Source organism: Diceros bicornis, chromosome 18 (assembly GCF_020826845.1).
Source record: "Diceros bicornis minor isolate mBicDic1 chromosome 18, mDicBic1.mat.cur, whole genome shotgun sequence".
Taxonomy (NCBI): Eukaryota; Metazoa; Chordata; class Mammalia; order Perissodactyla; family Rhinocerotidae; genus Diceros; species Diceros bicornis.
In genome coordinates this window covers 50,102,813-50,127,645 of record NC_080757.1, presented here as the reverse complement: position 1 = coordinate 50,127,645, position 24,833 = coordinate 50,102,813, and the positions used below count along the sequence as shown (strand labels likewise).

At 45.1% G+C, this 24,833-nt stretch overlaps 1 protein-coding gene across 1 annotated transcript in view; it reads left to right on the top strand.

The window, feature by feature from the left end:
• FAM20A (FAM20A golgi associated secretory pathway pseudokinase) overlaps positions 1-24,833 on the top strand; it is a 53,401-nt gene that overhangs the window by 26,659 nt on the left and 1,909 nt on the right. The window contains exons 2-10 of the mRNA XM_058561432.1: positions 14,130-14,314; positions 15,006-15,056; positions 16,520-16,598; positions 20,243-20,335; positions 21,102-21,217; positions 21,767-21,947; positions 23,009-23,118; positions 23,933-24,014; positions 24,505-24,564. Of these exons, the coding sequence (XP_058417415.1) occupies positions 14,130-14,314; positions 15,006-15,056; positions 16,520-16,598; positions 20,243-20,335; positions 21,102-21,217; positions 21,767-21,947; positions 23,009-23,118; positions 23,933-24,014; positions 24,505-24,564 (957 nt within the window). The remainder of the gene's footprint in view (positions 1-14,129; positions 14,315-15,005; positions 15,057-16,519; positions 16,599-20,242; positions 20,336-21,101; positions 21,218-21,766; positions 21,948-23,008; positions 23,119-23,932; positions 24,015-24,504; positions 24,565-24,833) is intronic.

Here is a 24,833-nt window from a genome sequence, read left to right as displayed (position 1 = left end):
AAGGCTGGAAGGATCTCTGGAGATGAAAATGGGGAAGAAGGCATTCCAAGTGAAGAAACAGCTTGAGGCGGGGAGGAACGTCCCGCAGCATTAAACATAGAGCTTAGGTAGGAGGATAACGGGGGAAAAAGAGTGCAAGAGGCTATATTGGGACTGCTAGAATTAGGAGTTTGGACTAGATTTCATGGGCAGCAAGGACCTAGGGGAGGATCTTGCAGGAGGGAGACTGTGCCTTGTGGAGCTGTGCTTTATAGTTCATTTGGCAGTGATGGGGGCCTGGAGGGGGAGAGACTGAGGTGTGAATATCAGTTAAGAGGATATTCCAGGCCCCGGGTAAGAGGTGTGCCTGTTGAGTTGGCACAGGCAGCAGGAAGAAAAGGAAAAGTTAAGAGGTTGTGGAGCTGAAACTACAGGATTAAGAAATTAGTTGGAGGGGAGAGGTGTCAAAGATGTCTGCTCTTTGCAGCTGGGTAACCTTAGGAATGAACACTTGCTCCTTAGTTTGGGAGGAGAGCAAATGGAGGCCTCGACTTCCCCTTCTGATACTGCCCCACTTCTCCACTTCACCGGCCAGCAGAGAGTATTGTCATGTGTATATTTGTGTGGTCTGCTGCCAAAATTATTCCAAAAGGGCCTGCTCTCAGCCCACAAGGAACCTGTAAATATAATAGAGGCATCTATGGTCATCATAGGTTGATCCTATTCCTTCTAGTTCCTCTAGACAAGGACATTTAGGCACTGAGGAGGTTTTTCAGACCTGAAGCCATGTGGTCAGTGACTAGGAGCATGGGGACCCGCCCAAGCCTCTGAGAACCTTCCAAACCCTCCCTGAACCCTCTGAGTCACAGTGTCTCCCATCCTTGTCAGGTGCATTTGCAGCACCTGGCTAGTTAATACCACTCCCCAGTGGCTCTGCCCTCAGGATCCTAGAAGGGACCAGGGCACGGGTTGGCACCCTCCAGATGCTTTCAGCTCCCCACATCCCAGGAAGAGGATCCAGGCCCCCACTTAGCCCACCAGGGGCAGCTGAGGTGCCCCTCCTCCAGGCTTCCCACCCCTCCCCATGCCAGCAGATGCCCCCTCCCGTGTTCCAAGGCCGGATGTGCTTGAACATTCAAAGGATGGAAGACAACATTTCTCTCTAATGACTTGACTATCACTGACTACTGCTTAGTTTGCACACCGAGAGACTGCAGACAAGCTACAGCGGGATTCTGAGGTTCCTTGGATGATCCTTGACCGTGCAGACATGCCAAGGCATGCAAATGGTGGTGTCTAATGCAACAGTATGACATAGATGTCGTTCCCTTGCTTACGGCATATTCCAAGGGATTTTGCTCTGGCTTGCAAAGCTGGTTGTTTCTAGTCACCCACTACAACTGTGTTTTTGAAAACTTATTATCCATTTGGTCTCTAGTCTTTATAAACAGTAATAATAATAATAATGAAAAATAGCAACCATTCTTAGATGCCTGCTCTATGGTTGGATATTGCTACACTTAATTCTTATGACATACAATGAGATAGATGACAGTAGCCCCATTTTCCACAATAGGTAAACTGAGGCCCAGAGGGCTTAACCTACTCTTTTTTAAGGCCAGTCCTCAGTCTTCTCATTCGCAAGTTGGGGATAAGACTGTGTATCTCATGGGATGGTTGTAGGCTCACGTGAGATATTGTGTGTGTGGCAATGGCTCCTGGCCCAATCCTCAAGGTCATTCTGCTGGTAAGAGGCAGAACCAGGTCTTTATGACACCAATTCTGTGTCCTTCTCTCCTATTGCACTCCTGATTAATTCTTGCTCAATTCATGTGCTTATTAATGTCTGTGTTCTGATCACCTCATTCCAGCGGGGTAGAACTTTGTCATTGTCATCAGTGTCACCCAAAACACGCCTCATGTTTTGCTTTTGTGCTGTTTATTCCTTATTTGGGAGAGTCAAAGAAATGTTCCTGCTGGGGATGGAGGCTTTTGAGATGGTCCTTGAAGGAGTTCTTGGTGAAGACTCTATTACAATGGACTGAAGTTTGGAAGCATGCCAAGAAAAAGTATTTAGGGTGATTTAGAAATTAAAAATAACTCTAATTGGAAATAAAACAAGAGTTTAATTAGGCATTGAGTGATAATGAAGATTATTGAGAAAGGCACCTATCATGTTGCCTCACATATAAAATGAGATTAGGGGAGTGGTTTTGTTTGTTTATGAAGAAAAAAAGTCCCTAGTAATTGTGGACATGGGAAACAAATTTCAGAGTCCTGCTTGGAACCCATGGGGCAGATGAGGTTGCCGGGCTCTGTCCCACCATGGTGTGTGTGGGCTATGTAAAGTGGGAGCTGACATCCTCTCCCAAAACCAGGGCAAGTGTGGGACACATCAGGAGCAGGACTCACATCTTTCAAAGGGAAGCGATGGAAACCCAACCGAAACCAGCCAGAGGAAGGGGCCTGTTCCACTCAGATGACTGCCAAGTCCAAGCATGATGGCTGCATCCAGGTACTCAAACGATGTCACTGGGCAACCTCGCACCCACTGGCTCTGTCTCTCCTCTTTCAGTTCTGTCTTGCTCAGCGGTGGCAACATTAGGCAGGCTTTCTGGCCACCAGCAGCTCCTCATCACAGTCTCCTTATAGCTGAGAATCCCAGAAAAGGAGAATAGCTCTTCTCTGATAGCCTCTGAAAAGTCTTTAGAAATCCTCAGATTGGTATGGCTTGGGTCATTTGCAGGTGCCTGAATTAATCACTGGGGCCAAGGGGATGGTGTGTTCTGATCCAAAATTGTGGGTCACAGTCCACCCAAGTACAAGGAAAGCTTGTGTGCCAGGTCAGGGAGAGACGATTCAAATAACAAGAAGATGCAAGGCTGAAAAAAAGTGATGGAGAGAGATGTCAGATGGAGAGACAAACGGAGGAGTAAGGGAGAGATTTGCAAAGGCAACTTTCTGTGTTAGCTGTTTAATTGAACTGCAAAATTACAGAAATACATAAAGTAAAAAGTGAAAGTTGTTCATCACCCTCAAGGCTGACCATCATGAGAGTTTGGTGTATGTTCTTTTCATACACAACAAAGATGTGTTTGTGTGTTTACGTCTATATATGTATATGTATATGATATTTTTAACAAAAAAAATCAGATCCACTCTATACACTGTTCTGAAATTAGATATTCTTCTATGTCACTAGATATAGAGCCGTCTGTTAAATACCTCTATCAGAGATATTTGTGTTTTCTCCATTTTTATAATTATGAACACCACTGCAGTATAGTGAATATCTTTGAATGTATTTTCTTGCATAGTTGTGCAAATAATTCTATAGGATAAATTGAAGAAATGAAATTGCTGAGTCAAAGGGTAAACTCATTATAAATTTCGAAATGGAAAATTGCCCTCTAGAAAGATGTGCCAATTACACTGTCATCAATAATGCAAGCGAGCATTAAAATATAGCTACTTGATAAGCCTGTTTAAAACTTTTTAAGGTTTCAATTTTAAAAGGATTTTTGTAATCGTAAAATTCATGTAGATAACTACACAAGTTGGACTATATAAGAAAACTCTTATAAGAGCAATAAAGAGGAATTAGCCCTACCAGCTGTCAGAGTGTTTTATAAAGCTAAAAAAGTTCAAACACTACCCTATGGAGTATGGCTAAACAGAATAAGCAACAGAATGGATAGCCCAGAAATAGACCCAAATATAAATGGAAATTCATTGTACAATAAAGATGACATTCCAAATCAGTGAGATTAAAAAAATGGATCGTTTAATAGATGATTTTTAGAGAACTGGCTAGCCATCTGGGGAGGAAAAAAAAAGGTGCATTCATACCGAACACCTTGTACTAAGTAAATTCTAGACTTTCAGATATTTAAATGGAAAAAATAAAACCACAAAATGTTAGAGGAAACCATGGTTTGGTTTGGAAGCCTTATAATTTCAAAGTGAGACTGGGCTTTCTAAGTATACATAGAAGTCAGAGCCATGACTAAGAGGACTGATCGTTTCAATCTTATAAAAATGAACATTTTTGCATGAAAAAAAATCACCCATAAGTAAAGTCAAAAGATGAATGAAATATTATGGGAAAAATATTTGCAAATCACATCAGAGAAAAAAAGCTAATTTTCTAAATGTATGAAATCAATAAGAAAAAGACTAACAACTCTGTACAAACATGGGCAAAGGAAGTGACTCTTGAGCTCATGAAAAGATGCTCAGTTTCACTCATAACAAGACAGAGATGCAAATTTAAAATACATTGAAATACCGTTTTTCACCTATTAGATTGACAAAGATTAAAAAGTGTAATAACACTGTTGGCAAAGCTTCGTGAAAATAGTCTCATCAGTGCGGGGGGGGCGAGAGGGCAGTTTGCCAATATCTATAACAATTACGAATATTCCTACCCTTTGAGTCATCAATAACATTACTTCTAGGAATTTATTATACATATATACTTCCGCCCATGGGAAACATCATGTGTACAGGTTAAACGTCACAACATTGCTTAGCATAACAAAAGATTTCAAACAACCTAGATTTTTAGGGGAGATTAGATTAATTCTGTGACTTTCATATACTGGAATACCACACAGCCTTAAAAAAGGATAAGGCACATTCTATGTGCTGAATTGGAAACATCGCCAAAAACTTTTGGCAAGAGTATAAAGCAAGTTTCAGGATGGTGTATATTTTATATTACCATACCTAAAAAAATAAAGGTGGAAAAAGACAATGAAAAAAAAACTGGCAACATTAGTTGCCTCTGAAGAGGGTAAGAAGAATTTTGAGATTTAAAATTTGGAATCATGTAAATATTTCCTATTCAAAAGTAAATAAAATTAAACATGTTAATATGCTTTGCTTTTCTTCTAAAAGAGGTGCTGTTCCTTTCAGGAAACGATTTCCTAGGAAAACCCCAGTATTGCAGGGTAAAGAGCGATGTGGTTTTTACTCCTCCCCTCAAGGTCACGAGATTCGTAACAGAGGTTTTATGTTTTTTGATGTAAGCAACACTCATCAATACTTTGTGCTTTATTTTTGTGAGATCTACTTTTTCTCTTCCTTTAAAAGTAAGACTAGCTTAAAAACCAGCATCATCTTGGCTGGTATTGTGCGTAGCGCTCTCTCTCTGTATGTGTGTATTTATTTATTTATTTATATAAAATGTAATGATATTTACTGTTGCCATATTGAGCTGCTTTTCTACGAGTCTACTTTCTTTTTTTCGCTTAAGTATAACAAACAGGGTAAAAAGCAGGTAAATTCTCTCTGTGTTCACCATTTTTTTATTTGCAAGCACACAACCATAATCAGAGCACAGGCCAGTGGTGTGTTGCAAAACCAGCTCTCCTCTTTGGGGAAAAAAAAAGCCCTGATTTGTACCATTTGCCAATTTCCATGGTGTAAATTCCCCCGACCATGGCCAACATCAAGCTACTTGTCCAAGCCTGCTCCAGCAAACCCTCGCTGGTTGTTCCCCAGGAACAAAGGGCACACAAGCAAAGTTTCTGACAAGAAACAAACTACTCTTGACAGCTCTACCTTAACCATCAAAAAAAAAAACCTCACAAGAAGGATACCGTGACACCCTTTCTTCCCTCTCCTCACCTTCTCCTCAAGTTGTAACGCTGGCTCTGGCAAAGGCAGAATAGCAAACCAGAGAGCCATGTGTCCCCACCAAACAGAAAATGTGAAGGTTTCAAAGAGCAATTTGTCCTCATCCAGAAGTTACACTCAATTTGCCACATTTGAGTTGTTGTTGTTTTTTGCTGAGGAAGGTTCACCCTGAACTAACATCCACTGTCAATCTTCCTCTTTTTGTATGTGGGTCGCCACCACAGCATGACCACTGACAGACGAGTGGTGTAGGGCCACGCCCAGGAACCAAACCCAGGTCACTGAAGGGGAGTGTACTGAACTGCCACATTTGGGTTTTGTTTTTTTTTTGTTTTTGGTGAGGATGATTAGCTCTGAGCTAACATCTGTTGCCAATCCTCCTCTTTTTGCTGAGGAAGATTGGCCCTGGGCTAACATCTGTGTCCATCCTCCTCCACTTTATATGTGGGATGCTGCCACAGCATGGCTTCATAAGCAGTGAGCAGGTCCATGCCTGGGATCCAAACCTGCAAACCCTGGGCCGCCAAAACAGAGTGCACGAATCCAACCACTATGCCACTGGGCTGGCCCCCTGCCACATTTGTTTTTTGATTTAGGTACTGTATCCCCACCTGTTGTGATAGCTGGACTCCATCAGCTATCAGCTCCCCTTGAGAAAACTCCACCTCGTCCCCACCCCTCCTCCCAAAACCCAGCACAGCCAGAATAATTGTTTCCCTTTCTCCTCACTTATTTTCTGTACTCCTCTAGTGCAGAGGGACTAACTTAGCTTAGGACTTTGCAGTCTTTCCACCAGACTGCCAAGAGAGTTCATAGCTTTAGCCTTAAAGTAGCCCTGGGAGCTAAAGCCTGGCTCGACTATTTTTTAAAATAAAAATAAACGTTAAAAGGAAAAGCTGGCGGGAGGCCTACAGACCTGGTCAACAATTTGCCCTTTCCCTTGGTTTTCATAAAATGCTAGATCTGAAGCAATTTAACATGTGTCACTTTAAATAATTATACCAGTAGTTCAAATCTTCCCCCACCCCAAGCTGGAGGGCTGCCGAGGGCTTTCTCTTGGGAGAAAAGTCCCAGCCACCTTTCTCTCTGCTGCTCTTGGAGACCAAAGTCCTCAAATAATAGTGTTCCCTTGCCATGTCACCTCTGTGCAAGTACTTCCCCAGAGCTAGGTGTGGGGTATCTTAATATTACCCTACACTGACCCCCATCATGGCTGCATTTGCTTTAATGCATCGAGCTCAGAACACAAACTGGCTGCTACTTTGTTGTTGTTGATGTTGTTTTTCCAGCTTTATTGGGGTATAATTGACAAATAAAAGCTGTATATACTTAAGATGTACAACTAATATTTTGATACACATATACACTGGGCAATAATCACCATAATCAAGCTAATTAATTTAGCCATCACCTCACATAGTTACCATTTGTGTGTGTGTGTGTGTGTGTGTGTGTGTGTGTGTGTGTGTAGTAGGAACACTTAAGATCTACTCTCTTAGCAGATTTTAGGTATGCGATACAGTATCAACTATACTGACATTACTATATATTAGATCTCCAGAACATATTCATCCTGCATAACTGACAGTTTCTATCCTTTGACTGACATCTCCCCATTTCCCCTCTCTCCAGCCCCTGACAACCACCATTCTACTCTGCTTGTGTGAGTTTAACTATTTTAGATTCCACATATAAGTGAGATCTTGCAGTATTTGTCTTTCTATGTCTGTCTTATTTCACTTAGCATAATGTCCTCCAGGTTCATTCAGCTTGTTGCAAATGGCAGGATTTCCTTCTTTTTTAAAGCTGAATAATATTCCGTTGTGTATATATACCATATTTTCTTCATCCGTTTATCCTTTGACAGACATTTAGGCTGTTTCTGTTTCTTGGCTATGTGAATAACGCTGCAGTGAACATGGGAGTGCAGATATCTCTTCAAGATCTCAGTTTCATTTCCTTTGGATATATACTTAGCCCACACAGGATATTTTTAAATTTAAGTCAACCTGTTTTAAAAAGGAGATTACACATTCTGATCAAAATCTGGATTTTTAGCTTCTCTTGAAAACTCAGAATAAATGATTTCCCAGGAAAATGTAAGTTTCACAAGCACAAAGACTTTATTTTTACACAGCCCTTGCTTCAGAATATAGATCAGTGTCTAGCAGTCAACAAATGTCTGATGAATGAATGAATGAATGAACGAGCAATGACAGGACATGACTACTGTTAGCTGAAACTTCCTAGCAGCTGTCCATCCCCCGTTAGATGGAGAGTGTACTCTCCAGTTCCACACACCCTCCACCACCCTTATTGCCTTTAGTCTGAATTCTTCGTTCATTTATGCTGCCTGCCTGGTTTCTTTAGGCATTGAAATTCATGGTCCCTCTCATCATGATAGTTCTACAGCTTTTTGATCTGCTGAGTGACCCTGGAGAACTCAGAAATATTAGTACCATCCTAAAGCTGATTAAACTCTTTAATGAGAAAATAAAACTCTAAAACTTATATGACTAGTTTTCTAGATTTAAGGAAAAATATTACTTAAGGTAAATTTTTTAAATAAATAAAAACCTATGCTTAACATAAGAGCATTTTAGCTTTTTAGCCTCTCTATAAACAGAATCTGTATTGGTTTGTTTGGTGTTTGTTTTTGTTTTTTTTTTTTTTTTTTTTTTTGGTGAGGAAGATTAGCCCTGAGCTAACATCCATTGCCAACCCTCTTCTTTTTGCTGAGGAAGGTTGGCCCTGGGCTAACATCCATGCTTATCTTCTTCTACTTTATATGTGGGACACCTGCCACAGCATGACTTGATAAGTGGTGCATAGGTCCATGGCCAAGATCAGAACCTGCGAACCCTGGGCCCCCGAAGCAGAGCACTCAAACTTAACCACTACTCCACTGGGCCGGACCCCCAGAATCTGTGTTAGTTTTTTACTACTGTGTAACAAATTACCACAAACTTAGAGATGTAAAACAGCAACCAGTGTGTCCTATAGGTCAGAAGTCTGGCTTGGTGTGACTCATTCTCTGCTACGGTCTCACAAGACTGAAATCAATGTGTCAGCTGGCAGGGCTGCATTCTCCTTGGAACTCAGGGGTCCACTTTCAAGCTCCCTTCTGTTATTGATAGAATTCAGTTCCTTGTAGTTGTAGAACAGAGGTCCCCATTTCCTTGCTGGCTGTCAGGCAGGAGCCACTCTCAGCAACTTTTGGCAGCAATCTGATCTTTGCACGTGGCACCCTCCGTCTTCAAAGCCAGCAGTGGTACCTCAAATCCTTATAATGCTTTGAATCTTTCTGACTTTCCTTCTGCTACCAGCCAGAGAAAACTGTCCACTTCTAAGGGTCATATGATTAAATCAGGCGCAGCTAGTTAATCTCCCCATCTCAGGTCGCCTGAGCCGTGCTACATAACAGAATCATGGGAGCAGTAGTTCATCATATTCACAGGTTCTAGGGATGAGGGCACAGAATCTTGAGGCCAATTATAGAATTCCACCAACCACAAAAATCTCTCATATTTTCCCAGACATATGTGATGTGGTTCCCCCCAAATTATTCATTCTTTGGCTGCATTAATAGAAATAAAACATCTAGAATAGGAGTGGAAATTATCCTGTTCTCCTCTGCACCAGGCAGTCCACGTTGGGGTACTGCATTTCATTCTGGATGTCAGAAACAAGAGGGAAATGTGTAAGCATAACCAAGATCACAAATGGATTCACACCTGTGGCCTGTGAAGGGTGGGGGAGGGAATGCAGAAACTTAACCTGAAGATGGGAACATGCTGAGGTCATATGACAGCCATCTTCAAATATTTAAAAGGCTATAATGTAAGAAAAGAATTTGTTCTGCGTGACTCCGGGCTATAAAGTCAAGACTCCTTGATGGAAGCTCTAGAAAGATTTTGGCTCAGTATCGGAAAGTGCTTTCTAACAGAGCAGGTCTGGTTGATTGAGCTGCTCTGGGAACGGTGCATCCCCTTTGTTGGAGCTAGTCAAGGAAAATAGGCAACTCCTTGCTAGGAATGTTATGAGGGGAACAGGAGGTTGGGTTAAATGCTCTTTCAGATCTCTTCCAGCCTGAGCTCATTCCCCAATAGTCTTGGCTTCCTTCACAGTTGCTTCTTTGGTCCAGACCTGCTGTTTGTATCTCCTCTACGTGGTATGCATGTCCTTGCTCTCAATCGTGATGTTGAGTGTTGCGGTTTGGAATTCGGCTCCACCAAGTCTTTCTTTCCAGTTGGCTATTTTCAGAAGCAAGGCTTGAGTAACATAAAATATGAAGTGACAGGCTGAAAGAGAGGAAGAAATGGTTGTCCCAGGAAGCATCAGATTAAGCAAATGCACAGGTATAGAGCCAATGGAGCTATTTCTCTAGGAATGATCATGGGGATAAGAATCTGGAAGGAAGAGCTAAGACCAGAGAACAAACAGAAGGAGAAAGCATAGGCAGGATATAGGTTCCATCAAATTAGGTCCAAGGACAGCACAGGGTCCTAGACACCAAGGGGAACAGAACACAAGGAACAAGATTAATGAAACAGACACATGGTTAGAAAGTCAGTGGAAATTTAAGGACCTGGTCTTGGTAAGATGGCAAAACTTCAAGTGTCTGAACCTATCCAAGCAGAGTCCTGGGTGGGAAGGCAACTGGCAGAAGATCAAAGAGGCAATGAGTTCAAACATCCAGAAAGAAAGTGGTGGTGGAAATTCAAAGGGGTGCAGAGTAAATATGCAACATCAAATGCAAGAACCTGATCCCCAAAGGCTCGGGAAACCTGCACCAGACATCAACAAGATAGAAAGCCAGTCATTGAAACATGGCTCCTAAGGATCCGAAATCCAGCTCTTGAAAGGCTGAGTCATGGGGTCAGCGTGTGCCCAATAAAAAGTCTAATTTGATGCTGAAATATTGAAACCCAATAAATCCCTCTGTGTAGTGTTTCGCAGAGTGACTATTGCACTAAGAAGATGGAGCTGAGATGATCTGGCAAGTGCTGTGTGGTACACCAGCCAGGAAGAGTCGAGGCAAGAAGTAGCTGGGACCTAGGTTCCCAGATTACCAGGGTAAACTGTCCCTGACAGCTCAAAGGCCTAATAGAACCAGCATTTGTCGCTGCCTCTTCTCAGGTTCTTGAACAATTAGGGAAATTACCATCATAAATGTAAAAGATAATGACAGGCTCCTTCTTTGTTTCCATGACTTTCTTTTCCAGTTTGTGAATTACTTGTACAGGTAGAGAAAATATAATGGGTGTTTCACAGACAATTATCGGTTTCTTTGTCAACATCTCTCTGCTTCATTTTCCTCTCCCTTGGTTAAGGAAGTGCTCTGCCACGGAGTTCAAAAAAGTAACTAGAAACTCTCTCTTTTAACTGGTGAAGAGTAGCTCACTGTCTGAAAACCAAACTACCTTTTTAGGGAGAAATATCTTCACCTATTTCTGAATTTTGGAGGTGAGGCCTTTGGGAGGCAATTAGGTTTAGATGAGGTCATGAGGGTGGGGCCCCCATGATGGGATTAGTGCTCTTGTAAGAAGAGACACCAGAGCTTCCTCTCTCTCCACGTGAGGACGCAGTGAGAGGCAGCCTTCTGCAAGCTAGGAAGAGGGCCCTCACCAAGAACCAAATCTGTCAGCACCTTGATCTTGGACTTCCCAGCCTCCAGAACTGTGAAAAATAAATATCTGTTGTTTAAGCCACACAGTCTGTAGTATTTTGTTATGGCAGCCAGAGCAGACTAATATACATATACTGCTGGCAGATACTTATCTTAGCCCCCAGAGAAGCTTATCAAAGAAAAGATGACAGTAGGTAGCCCTGCCTGACAGAGACAAGTCTAATCAAATTCTGTAGGTGGACGGAAATGTGCTCAGATATGAAGTCCCAGCTGTGTACAGATGCCTTGCAGTCCCACCACTGCCCTCGCCTAACTCCTTGGCCTGTCTAGAGAAAAGTCTTGTGGAGTGAACCATACTGGTGATTAGCAGGAAAGATTGTGGGTGAGCAAGTATTACGGACTGAATTTTGTCCCCCCAGGATTCACATGTTGAACTCCTAACCCCCAGTGTGACTGTACTGGGACATACAGCCTTTAGGAGGGAATTAAGGTTAAATGAGGTCATAGGGTGGTCCCTAATCCAATAGGGCTGGTGTCCTTATACGAAGAGGAAGAGACACCAGGGATGCGTGCACATGAAGAAAAGGACATGTGTGGAAACAGCAAGAAAGAAGGCGGCTGTCTGCAAGCCAAGGAGAGGGCCCGCAGGAGAAACCAAACCTGCCGACGCCTGTTCTCCAACTTCCAGCCTCCAGAACTGTGAGAAAATAAGCGTCTGTTGTTTAAGCCACCCAGTCTGTGGTATTTTGTTCTGGCAGCTCCCACCAACTAAGATAGGGGTCAGGGTCCTTTATCCATGAGCACTGTGGACACACAAAAGCTTTTAAAACGCTCCAAGACCTGAACAAAGAAAATGTATGGGCTCGAAAATGAAAACTCCAAAATCAAAATGAATTAATATATAATTAAATGTTTACAAAACAATGAGTGAGTGTTGACAGTTATTTCCTAGATAATTTATTCTTAACAGAATTCAAAATGATAAAAGAAAAACTTTTAAAAATTATAGAAAAAAATAAACATTGAATGTGGGGTGGATTTTAATATGTTTGACATGATAGGAGGTAAGGGTCTCCAAAAGTAGGGGTGCCCAGAGGCTACCAGGGGCCCAGAGAGGGCCAAAATCTGCTTCACATCAGTTTATAAAACTGAGCCTCTTCCTCAAGACAACTGATTTTCATCCAGGACAGGAAACTCCCCCAAAAGGCCAGCCAGATTATTTTACTCTATCCACACAAGGGTAAGGTGAGTGACAGCTGACCTACTCGGATCTACATTGCTTCAGATCAGTGACCCAGCTTGGTATTCAGCACTTACCAAACTCCTCCACTAGGGGCAGTGCAGAGTAAAAACACCTTCTACTCTGGAGGGTCCTGACTCTTGGAGATGAAGTCTGAGGTGACCAAGTGAAATTTTCTTTGAAAATTAGGGTTTTATCTTAGAGTATCTCATTTTCTTCCCCATAATATGTCTATGCTTATTTTAATATAAAAGTAGTTTTTAAAACTATTTACTGTTGAGAAAATTTGACATTCCCAGAAGATTGGCCATGTTTGTTTTACTGTTCATCCCATCACAGACCTCAGGGGTGTGGTATCACAGTCTGAGAAATATGGATGTATAGGAACACCCAAACCCTGCCCCCCATAATTCCACCTAACCCCCACAATCACCTTTACCTAGCCAGATGACATCATGCTATTTGCCTTGCCTGCCAATCAGAAGGCCTCCATCTTTTTATTCAACCATACATTTATTCAGCCTTCCTCTCTAATCCCCAAATATACCCATCCCTGGCCTACCTCCCATGGTGCTCATATTGTCCCCAATCCAGCAGTGCCCTCCACATCTCCCCTTCAATCCGAATACCACCCATTTAATAGGGTCCAGTTGAAGTCCACCTTCTTCCACTGTAGTCATCCTCTGACTACTTCATCATAGAATCATCTTTCCTGTCTCCAAAATGTTAAGGTATTTTAGTCTGAACCACATGTCTAGCATGATACAAGCAATTTCCCACAGTCAGTGCTGATGAGGTTCACAGGACCAGGCGGGATGGATTGACTTGCTCCCAGAGGGGCTGGGTAAACCATCTCTGGCGGGCTGCAGGGGGAAGTATTAAAGGGTTCGCTCTGACTCCTGATAGACAGAATAATAATTTGCAATTTACAACTGCCTCCTATTTTGCTCTGATTATTTCGTAGACATACAACTTGTCTCCCAAACTAGACTCTAAGCCTCTATATGGCATTAGCCATGTTCTTTACTTTTTTCTTTTTATCCTGGCAGAAAAGGCTCCCGAGCAGGACAAGTAGTAAGTGGCTAATTAATTCTTCTTTTCCTCTGTGACGTAGTGATGCATCTAACTCAGCTTCCGGCTCTGCTTAAGGAACCTCACCCTCTGTTCTTTTTGTTCTCGCCAATTACCATCTCTCCCCTAACTCCTAATTCCTTAGGTCAGAAAATATTGGGAAATATAAGATACAGACTTTTTCATGGGAAAGTGCACAAAGAGGCCCAGGATCACTCTCTGAGAACCCAGACTGTATGAGGTCCCTAATCTTACTCTCAACCATCTGCACTTGTCCTCCATGGGCTTTGTCACAGTTCGTAGTTAGGTGTTTGTGTATTGTGATGGTATTGTACAATTGTCTGCCTATTCTGCTCACCAGATTGTAAGCGCTCTGAGGGCAAGGAAGGACCGTGTGGCTGTTTTGCCCTGCATGGTATCCTAAGCACAGCATAAAGCCTGGTACATATAGGTGCTTAATACTCTTGTTGAATGAGTGAAAGAATGAATGGGGAGTCCAGATAAGGTGTTTCAGCAGGTTTTTGCATTCTTGTTCCTCCAACTTAAAAAAAGATCTCCTGGCTCTTTCAGACGACAAAAGGTGTACAAGGAGCAGCTGAACCTCACTTCTTTGGACCGCCCACTGCATCTCCAGTTAGAGGCTAGCTGGGTCCAGTTCCACCTGGGGATCAACCGCCACGGGCTATACTCCCGGTCCAGTCCTGTCGTCAGCAAACTCCTCCACGACATGAGTCATTTTCCCACCATCAGCGCTGGTGAGGTTCACAAGACCAGGCAGCATGGATTGACTTTCTCCCAGAGAGGCTGGGTAAACCAGCGCTGGCCAGGCTGCAGGGTGAAATATTAAACGGTTCACTCTGACTCCTGATAGACAGAATAAGAAGAAGAAACATATAGACATTGACGTTTTTCCCTTTGAAAGAGATCTTACAACCATTATCTTATCATAACCCCATAAGGGAGGCATAAGGAGGTGTTCTGTACCCTGAAAGAAAGGTGATGGCTACCATTTATCAAGTGCTTCTTATGAACCTGGCAACTCTCTCTTATACAATGATCTTATGACATGGACATTATCATTGCCATTTCACAGACGGGAAAACTGAGACTCAGACAGGTTAAGCAACTTGGCCAAGGACCCAGTGGTGGAGCTGGGATTCAAACACAGGCCTGCTCTCTCCAGGTCTGTGCTGTCAAGCACTGTGACAGTCTAAGTGACACCGCACATTATTAGCAGAGACAAAACTAGCATTGGTTTCCCAACCTGGTGCTGTTGGAGTGTCCATTGAAGGGCTAGAGAGCATGGGGCCTGGGTGGAGCAGGGTGGGAGACTGCAGCCGGTGGAGGCTCCGGGAGATCCCCTGTTGAGTGGTCAAGGGCCCCCATGTTGTTGGCTCTCCCAGGAGCACGGCTGGACGTCCTCACTGTCCTTCTCCTCCTCCGCAGATTACAGTCAGGACGAGAAAGCCTTGCTTGGGGCGTGTGACTGCAGCCAGAGTAAGTGGCCTGGCCTTGCCTCCATCCAGCCCTCCACCATCACAGCTGTGTGAACCCCAGGACATGGCAGCAACGTGAAGGACCCACTGTCCACTCCCTCAGGGGCCTGGTCAGGAGCTGAAGGAACAGCTCTCTGTCTAATCTCTGAGAACATTTCTCCCCACCTGCCCACACACAAGGAAAGGCATTTATGCGAGCTCTTGTGTAGGACCCTGCTGGTCAGCGTGTGGTCCTGGGGCCAGCATCATTGACATCATTGAGGAGCTTGTTGGAAATGCAGAATCTCAGTCCCCACTCTGATTTTCTCAATCAGAATCTGGATTTTAACAAAATCCTCAAGAAACTGGAGTCCATTTTCAAATGTAAGAAGCAATTGTACAGCACAGGAGTTCTCAACCCAGCGACACACTGGAGTCACCTGAAGAGCTTTAGTAAGTGCTGAGGCCTGGCCTCCACCCCAGAGGCGTCTGCTCCAATTGCACAGAGTGAGGCCCAGGCATTAGCATTTTTTAAACGCTCCAGGTGATTCTCATGCAGTGAAGGTTGAGCCCCACTGGGGTAAATGATTCACAGAATCAAAAAGACAGACATGAGATACAGCACAGTCCCCTCCCAAGGTGCTGTGAATTGGGCACAGTTGTGCCTGGACACTGTACTGGACCCAGATCTCAGAGTGGCCAAGTCAGGCCTGGACACTGAAGCCCCCAGGCCAGTCACCACTGACCAAGAGTGATGTCATCCATGTCCCTCAATATACTGAACACACATCAGAAACTTCTGTGTGTGTCATGACATGTTAAAGGTTTGAAAGACAAGGTCTGTAGGGCCCGAGGCTTCCCTTTTATTTAGTTTAACTCCTGTGATTTGCCATTTTATAGACCACAAAGGTGAATGAGGCATTGTCCCGACCCTCACGGAGTGTACAGCAGGGCCAGGACAGGGTGAGGTGAGTGACATGCCCGGGACACGACATGTCGGGGGCAGCACTCACCATCAGGGTCGTGTGGATGCACTCAGGTGCCTTGTCCACCAAGCCCCGTCCCAGCCCAGGTGTACAGTCAGAACTAGGAAGAGATGTAGATAAACAAACTAGTCTAATGCAAGATAACCGATGGCATAATCAGAATCTATATGGGTGCCATTGACACACAGAGGGGAAGAGGTCGGCCCTCCTTAGGGAAACATTCTTTGGGGTTTTCAGTGAGTGTCGATCTGAGAAAACCTGCGTTGTTTGCCCTTTCCCATAACAGCAGAAAAAGTATCATCTTGAGCCCCGGGACACACTCTCCATGGTCTGACACAATGGAATTTACCCTGCAGGCTTGGAGGGCAAATCCTAGTCTTTAGGGTCTTATTAAATAAGAGCAAAGAGAAGAAATCGACTGGTTTATTGAATGAACAAAAGGTCACAGCCCTGAGCTCAGGCCCAGAAACATGGTTAACTCCCCCTTCTCCCCCCCCAGTTGTGAAACCCAGTGGGGTCCACCTCAAGCTGGTTCTGCGGTTCTCGGACTTCGGGAAGGCCATGTTCAAACCCATGAGGTAAGTGACTGCCTTCCTCACCTCCACGCCCGGCTGTGGCAGCCCCTGGGGAGTTTTGACCAAAAATTAGTCAAAGTGGGTCTCAAATCTTCAAGCCAGTCATTTGGAGAGTCTTTTGGGCAATCTCTTTCTGATGACAATAATTAAAAACAGTAAAAGCTAGTCTTGATCAGGTCTTTGCCGGTATCTGTGCTACACACTTTACATGATTGTGTCTTTGGATCATCAGCGATCTTATGAACCAGGTACTGTGACAGTGTCCACTTTAAAGCTGAAGACGGAGTCCCAGAGAGGCCAGCTTGCCCCAGTCTCCCACTGCAAGCAGTGGAGCCAGGGTTCACACCCAGGCAGCTGGATTGTTAAATTCACACTCTACCTCTATAGCTGAGCTCCACTTTTTTCCAGGGCTAGGACCCTCTAAAAGTTTACAGATCTCTACATAATAATGCTTGTTTTGATTGAAAAACTAGACAATGAAGAAAGGCATTATGAAGTCAATGACACGTTTAAATTATTTTCTGTTTTCGTAACAACAGCAAATACATGCTTTTTAAAACTTTGTAGTACATATATGTGGGTGAAATAATTTGTATTCAGTCTACAGACAGAGCTTCATGTGCATATGGATTTCTGGCCCCTAAAGGGTGTGCAGCCCATGGGTTGGGGACTCCAAATGTTCCTCTTGAAGATGACATGCACAAGAGAAAATGGCCCAAGAGGGGTTCCCCTTAACCAAGTGATGCTTTCCGCCAGAATGCACTGTGTTCCAGTGGAGTCCAATTAGATTGACTTAGAGTCCAAACCTTTAGTCAGTTGAGAGGGCTATTGAAGGCCCAGTAATAGGTCTGGTGGGGGGGCACAGTCTTAGTTCTAGTCCCAGCACTACTTTGGCAAAGGCACCCCTTTAAGGCAAGCTTTGGAATAGATCAGCTCCACGTTGCAGCCATTTGGGGAGCCTTAAAAAATCCTGATGCCTGAGTTCTGCCCTCAGGGGGTCCAAGAGGATTACTCTGGGGGCTCCCCCTATGATCCCAAGGCCCAGACAAACTTGGGAACTGCTGCTATATACGAGCCCCCGTTTTCCCATGTGAAAATCCAAAAACCTAGTTATTCGGTCAATTTAAATGTATAACTTTTCAGAGATGTACATGAAAGAAGTGAACGTCTGCCTATATTTAATTTATTGATGAAAAAGTCCCATCACATAAAACAATACATAAATTTGGGAATATTGCTTTCTTCCCCCAGTCTCACATTTCAACTGTCCAAAATTTTTGCTATTTTTCGTCATCATCACTAGAGCCAAGTTTGCAGTCAATGTTAAATCAATGTTAAATCCTGTCCCCATCACTACCACCGGTCTGTTTTAACCGGTTCTGTCGGATAATAAAACCAGCACAGTATGAAGGCATCTCAGGTGAATAAATCAGTCCCAAACAAAACAAAGAAATTGCAAGGAGACCATGTCATTTGAGAGACTATGCAAGGACTTAAATATGAAGAATCTCCCTTTTCTGAGGGAAAGTTTTGGGATGGGGTCTTATATTCAGGCATGTAAAGTACTAAAAAAAAAAAAAAAAAAATTGAGTTCCTTTTAAAAGAGAAAGAGCAGAGCGCACACATGGCAATTAACCAAGGTTCCAGAAGCAGGCACGTGCTTCTTTGGCACACCAGTCAGCTGAACACATGAGCCACTGTCGAGTTCCGCCCATTAAATCATTGTTATAGTCAGTCATGCACGTTTAATGCCCACTCATAAGTGAGCTCCGGTTAAAGAGAGGAAGCAGAAGGAACACTGATGTAGAAACACGAGATGTTCAAGGGAGGCAGAAAAATCATGATAAATCTGCAGATTCACCATACATCCCCAGATCCCTGAATTACGTTCTCTGAGCCAAATTCTTATATGGCACATTAGGCTGCCTGCAGTTTTTTAAAACTGGAAGCTGATATAGAGTGGGTGAGCTCTGCTTTCACTTTTCATGCATGGGTAGGAAAAAACTACTCTGGCTTGCAATGTTTTATCTGCAGGAAATCACGGGAAGCACCAGCCTTACTCTTCTCTGCCTTGTTGATTACAAAATACAAAGACTGTTCAAATGAACCAGTTTCCTTCCTGAATATAATGCAGAAGTTTCCAACATCAGGTCACAAAAGTCATTTTATCGATTCTTACACCATAACACAAAGTTGAATCTGCATTTTTCTCAAATTCAGTCCAAATCCAAACATAGTATCATTTTAAAATGTATTTCTTGAAAAAGCATGCATTTTTTTCTATAAGTCATTTAAAGGAAATAGCATTTTCTCTTATTAAGAAGGGAAAGTAGAAATTTATCTTTGGATAATATAAATTATGACCATAATTAAAGATTATATTTTTAATGGAATATTTACAACAAAAAATACATGAGAAGCACTGATGTAAAAAATGATTTTCACATTTAAAATCACTTCTAAATTTGCCATACAAATATGAGGAAATGATGTTCTAGAAGATTCTAAAGGGTGTCAGAGAGATTGTACATTCTTACAGACGGAATTCAGGCATTAGAATGAGATGAGGACACGTGGGCAGTTCTCGCTGGCGCAGACATGCAGCTATGCTAATGAGGAGATGCAGGTCAGGCCTGGGCAGGAGGCTATACTTTAAAGCTGGCCGCACCTTTGATAATAGAATCCCCACTTTTGGCAGCCCCTCCAGTGTGGTTTCCAGGACTCGTTTGTGCTTTTCGGCAAAGTGCACATGACTGTTTCCATTGCTGGTGCTGTTTATTTACAGCTTTCCACAACATTACGTTTATTTACATTTAAATTGCTTTTTCAGCCATTGTGCAGTCCCACACGGTGGATTATAAAATTATTCGAAGATCATCATTCTTCCACGTTTATTAGCATCGAGGCAGTCAACCTGGGGGCCAGAAGCAGCAATGCCCTTAACGATTGGGAAGTACCTTCCTGAACACACACACCCAGCCAGCCCATCACACTCAGGCAGGCTGACGCTTTTCAGGAATCCATTAGAGATTTAAAAATGTATATAAATCAATATCGTCTACACCAGCCTCCGCACCCTCTGGCTGGGCCCACTCTCCTGACCCAGCTAGGGTTTCTCTGAGGGGACGGTTCTGTTTCTTCTTCCCTAGCACCCTAAGACCCAGCGCTTTTCTGTTCTTCAAACCTCAGTCATACTAAATTGCGTCTCTAGGGCACTTTTCCTTTCATAAAGTCCTCTCGCACCCAACCTCTCTTAATCCTTGGGCATCTGGTTCTGTACAATCTCTGGTCCTGCTAGCCAGTCCCCTCTCCTCTTTATACCTGCAGAAGGAGGTCTGTATTTCTTCCCTCCTAACTACTGGGTTTTTAAAATAATCAGCTGCTGTCACCAAAGCTGTTAAGTAGGAGACTTGGTGTTGGGGGTGCCCACAGGACAATGTCTTGCGAGAAGCCTGGCTCCATCTCTTGTGCAAGTCTTCTCCCAGCCAGGAGCCATGGGACATTCCTGATGTGTCGTTCCATCATCTGTGTGTACGTTAAAAGCATAAAAGCGTGTTTTTTTTCCCCTCCGGTCATGCTTATCAGCTCTCTTCTCAGGCTCCCAGCTGAAGTCTGAGTCCAGGGCGTGATTCCTTCCTTCCTTCCAGACAGCAGCGAGATGAAGAGACGCCTGTGGACTTCTTCTATTTCATTGACTTTCAGAGACACAACGCTGAGATTGCCGCTTTCCATCTGGACAGGTAGGGTCGGGCCCCGTGGAGATGGCGTTGACTGCAAGGGCCAATCCCGATCAGGCAGGACCTCCCTGGCGTTTCTGCCTTCTGGCTCTTTATCCTCTTCATGAACCTCAGTGTTGCCTTCGAACCCAACGCGTCCCATCTAACCCCATGGATTGGAAAACACAAGATCTTTTAATATAATGAAAAGAATAACTTACAAAGGAAATTAACCCTGCCAGGCTGCTCAGGCTGCCACCTTGGGCCTGACGTTGTCCTTTGCTCTCATTTCCTGATCTGAAAATGAGGAGAATGAGCCCACTCCCATTTATCCAAGGAGTCTTAAGGTTGTGATATTTAGAAGTGAAAGCACATTCTTAACTTCCTAGCTCCTCCCATTTGCCTGTTATGGCTACTCAGGGTGTGGTCTGTGGACTGGCAGCCTGAGCACCACCCAGGAGCTTTTCAGAAATGCAGAATCTCAGCCTCGCCCTGGACCCACTGAGTTAGAGCCTGCATTTGAACAAGACCCCAGGTGACTCATCTTCACACTGAAGTATGAGAAGCTCTGACCTAGAACACCGCTTGGGTGGTCTGGCCAGGAGGCTTGATAGAATAAGGATTCTTTTTCCACCCCTTTAGATGTAGGTTTGCTCTGGGCACCGTCAGCTCAGCACTGCAGAGACCCCCTCGGCTGGGTTATGGTCAGGAATGCCGGTCAATTGCTAATCGGCAATCATGTAACTCCCTGACCATCCCTTAGATCTGAACAGGGCTCCCTCTCTTTCAGGATTCTGGACTTTCGACGGGTGCCACCAACAGTGGGGAGGCTAGTCAACGTGACCAAGGAAATCCTGGAGGTCACCAAGAATGAAATCCTGCAGAGCGTTTTCTTTGTCTCTCCAGGTAGAATACTGGCCAAAGCACTATTCCAGGTCTAAGAACATGGTAGGCCAGTGTGGACACTGTTACGTTCAGCAGTGGTCTGACCTCCTGCCTGTAGCACCATCCATTATTGGGAAGGGTGTATGCTGCCATCAGACACTCCCACCCTGGTCCACCTGCGCATCACACAAGATGAACGGGGGATGGGAAAGGGTTGTACGTGAGATGCTAACTAGCCGGGATGGGCACTGATCTACAATGCTGGCCTCCCTGGGATCAGATGTTCTTCGTTCAAAGAACATTCTAATCACATGGATGGGATGCAGTGAGGCTGGGTTCCACACTGTCTCTGCTATGAGACATTTGAAAACTGGTGCCCAGAATGCTCAGTTTAATAGCATTCACGAGCCCCTACATCTGGAAAGAGCAATGTTTTCTTCTTCTTCTGACTTTTCCCAAGCTGTGCATTCAGGGTTTCCCTTCCCTCTTAGTGGATTTCTTGGGGGCAGGAAGATGGCATGCCTCCAAGGTCCTTCTCTTACTCCCCCTCTCTCCTCCTCCCCACTCTAGCCAACAACGTGTGCTTCTTTGCCAAGTGTCCATACATGTGCAAGACGGAATATGCTGTCTGTGGCAACCCGCACCTGCTAGAGGGTTCCCTCTCCGCGTACCTGCCATCCCTCAACCTGGCCCCCAGGCTGTCTGTGCCCAACCCCTGGATCCGCTCCTACTCGCTGGCAGGAAAAGAGGAGTGAGTTGGCCCCCTGGCCACAATGCCATGCCCACGGGCCTGCAGCACCAAGGACTTGTGGCTAGCCTGGCTTTTGGGCCCCAAAAGCTGCCTCAGTCTTCCTTTGCCTCATCTCATATTGATCCTGGGACCGGCTCTGTCTGATTTCTCCCTTTAGTTCATTTATTCAGTTATAAAGAGCCTACCATGTACCCAACGCTAGATGCTAGGGGATACAGAAATGAAAGACACGGGCTCTCCCCTCAAGAAGGTCCATGGCCGAGTTGGGCAGACAGACAAGTAGCCAGATTATGAACACACAGTGCAACACTTGCTGTAACGCAGAGGGGCACACGAGGAGCCTGCAGGGACACCTGGTTCACCTGATAAGCCCTGTGATGCCAAGGACCTCATAGTTGTATCCCCGGGGCCTTGCACACTCCCTAGCACGTAGTAGGTACTCAGTTAGTGTTAGTTGACTGACTGAATGGGTTCATGAATCCAGCCACCCCAATCGTGGTGGGAAGAGAAGTAATCAGGGAAGAATTTCTGGACATCTGACAGATCTTGAGAGACTTGTACAGGCTAAGATTCCATCAGATGAAAAGGGACCGGGGCGGCATTCCAGGCAGAGGAGCACGTGAGAGAGAGAAATGACAGAGAATGGCTTATAGGGGGACTATGAATGGCTCAGAACTGGAGGGCCAGGGTCCAGGGCTTGGTGAGACGAGCTGCAGAGGAAGCAGGTGAGGGAACGCAGCCAGCCATTCCCCTGCTGCCCCGTCACCTCCCCTCTGGCACGGGGTATCGCAGCCTCAGTACAGCGCTCAGCAGAGAGGAGGCTCAGGAAACGTGGTGAAAGGAGCCAGAATCTTCTCAGCACACGGCATCTGCAGCCTCCCATGTGTCTTTGCCAGGATCCTCCTGCAAGTCCCCAGCTACCAGGTGCATGCTGAGGAGCGGCCACTAGCCCAGGGCAGGATCAGGGAGGCAGGGATTTGGGGGACGGGGGAAGTGTGAGGAGGGCCCCAACACCTTGCCATCTTGGCTTTTCCAGCCCCAGGACTTCTTCTCCCCCTCAGGTGGGAGGTCAATCCACTTTACTGCGACACAGTGAAACAGATCTACCCGTACAACAGCAGCAACCGGCTCCTCAACATCATCGACATGGCCATCTTCGACTTCTTGATAGGTAGGTCCCTGTGCTCAGGGCATTTGGCAGAAGTGGGCTCTGCTGTTGGGCTGGCATTCTCTGAACTTGGGCAATAAGTTACAGTCTGGACCATGAGGACTGAATAACCCCACACCTCCCACAGCCTCAGAAGTGGCAGAGGTCCCAGAGTTCAGAAGTTAACATGCTCCCCTCCTGGGAGGGGACATCACTCAGGCATACAACCCTGCCGAAGGCCCGAGCAGGCCTCAGATTTGGAGTTATCTGTTCCATTGACAGAGTGAGGGGAAACCAGGGAGGAAGGGAGGAGGGAGCACAATGAATGTGTAGCAGCGGGAGGGCCTAGGGAAGGGAGTGGTCATCCCACCTTCAAGTCCCTCGGGGACCAGGAAGGCTAGGGAGAAAGCAGAGAGTTAGGACGGCGGCCATCACACACAGGCTTAGATCTGAAGTCAGACAGCGCCCACCCCAGAGCGCTCTCATGCCCTCTGGGAAGGTAACCTGTGTCCTCTTACTGTACCCGGGCCTCAGTTGAGGAGCTCGAGTGAGGAAAGCCCACCTTGACGTGGGCATTTGAACCCCTGGCCGAGGAGTCGGGGTGGGAGGGTGGTGAGTCTTAGATTTGAACACAGGCCATAGTAGGGTTTGCTTGCTTGGTTAGCTTCCTTCTCCCTCTGCAACTTCACTCATAACCCTGGGGAAATGACAGCCTGTGGCCCTGGGTTCAGACTCATCTCTGAACTGCAAACAGGCCTCCATGCCCTGGAGAGAACTCAGAGGTAGGGAGCATCTGTCCCCTGGCCTATGGGCCCTAGTGCCAATCTCTCCTCGACAGGAAATATGGACCGTCACCATTATGAGATGTTCACCAAATTTGGGGATGATGGGTTCCTTATTCACCTTGACAATGCCAGAGGGTAAGTGACCCCACACTCCCCTCTCCCAGCCCTACTCCTTGTGCAGCTGCTCAGGGGAAACCAGAGGCCCCGAGGATGAGGGGCATCCACGTTCCGTCTCCTAACCGTACTCACTCCATTTCCTTTTTCTCTTCATCTTTGCTGAGTACCACTTGATTGTCCTCCAGCCTAAGAGCACTAGTGAAATAGACTGAAGTTTTCCATAATTTTTTAGTAGATGGTTCACTCCTGGAGATAGAGCACATGGCTTATCCTCAGTGTCTGGTCCTCTGTGGTTGATGAAAGAATGAATGGATGATTGCTTGGTTTTAACATCTTTGAACAGAGGCTTCTGTAAGCTGATTGAGGAGGGGGGCTGGACAGGCAACTGCCGTGCACCCCGGCATTTACTCCAAGCTGTGATTCAAAAAAGGCTGAGCTGGAGGAGAGAGAAAAACCACTGAGGAGGAAGAGGCTCCTTGCCACCCCTGAAAGCCTATTTCTCTCCTAGGTTTGGACGACACTCCCATGACGAAGTTTCCATCCTCGCGCCGCTGTCCCAGTGCTGCAGGTAAGCTTGCAGCTCAAGGGCAGGTCACAATTGTGACTTCATCCTGCTCGCAACCAAGCTCTGAAGGTTTTGTTCAGTTTTCACTGGTCTAGGACGCGGGTGGGTAGAATGATAGGAACTACCTCACTTCTGATACTATAAGGACAGAATTTTCCCTAGCAACGTCTCAGATTCTTTCATCCTTCAGCATACGATGACTTAGGATCTGATCTTTTAAACTTTTCAATCGCCAACTTTAATCTTTAACCCACTCAGATAATCACCCACTT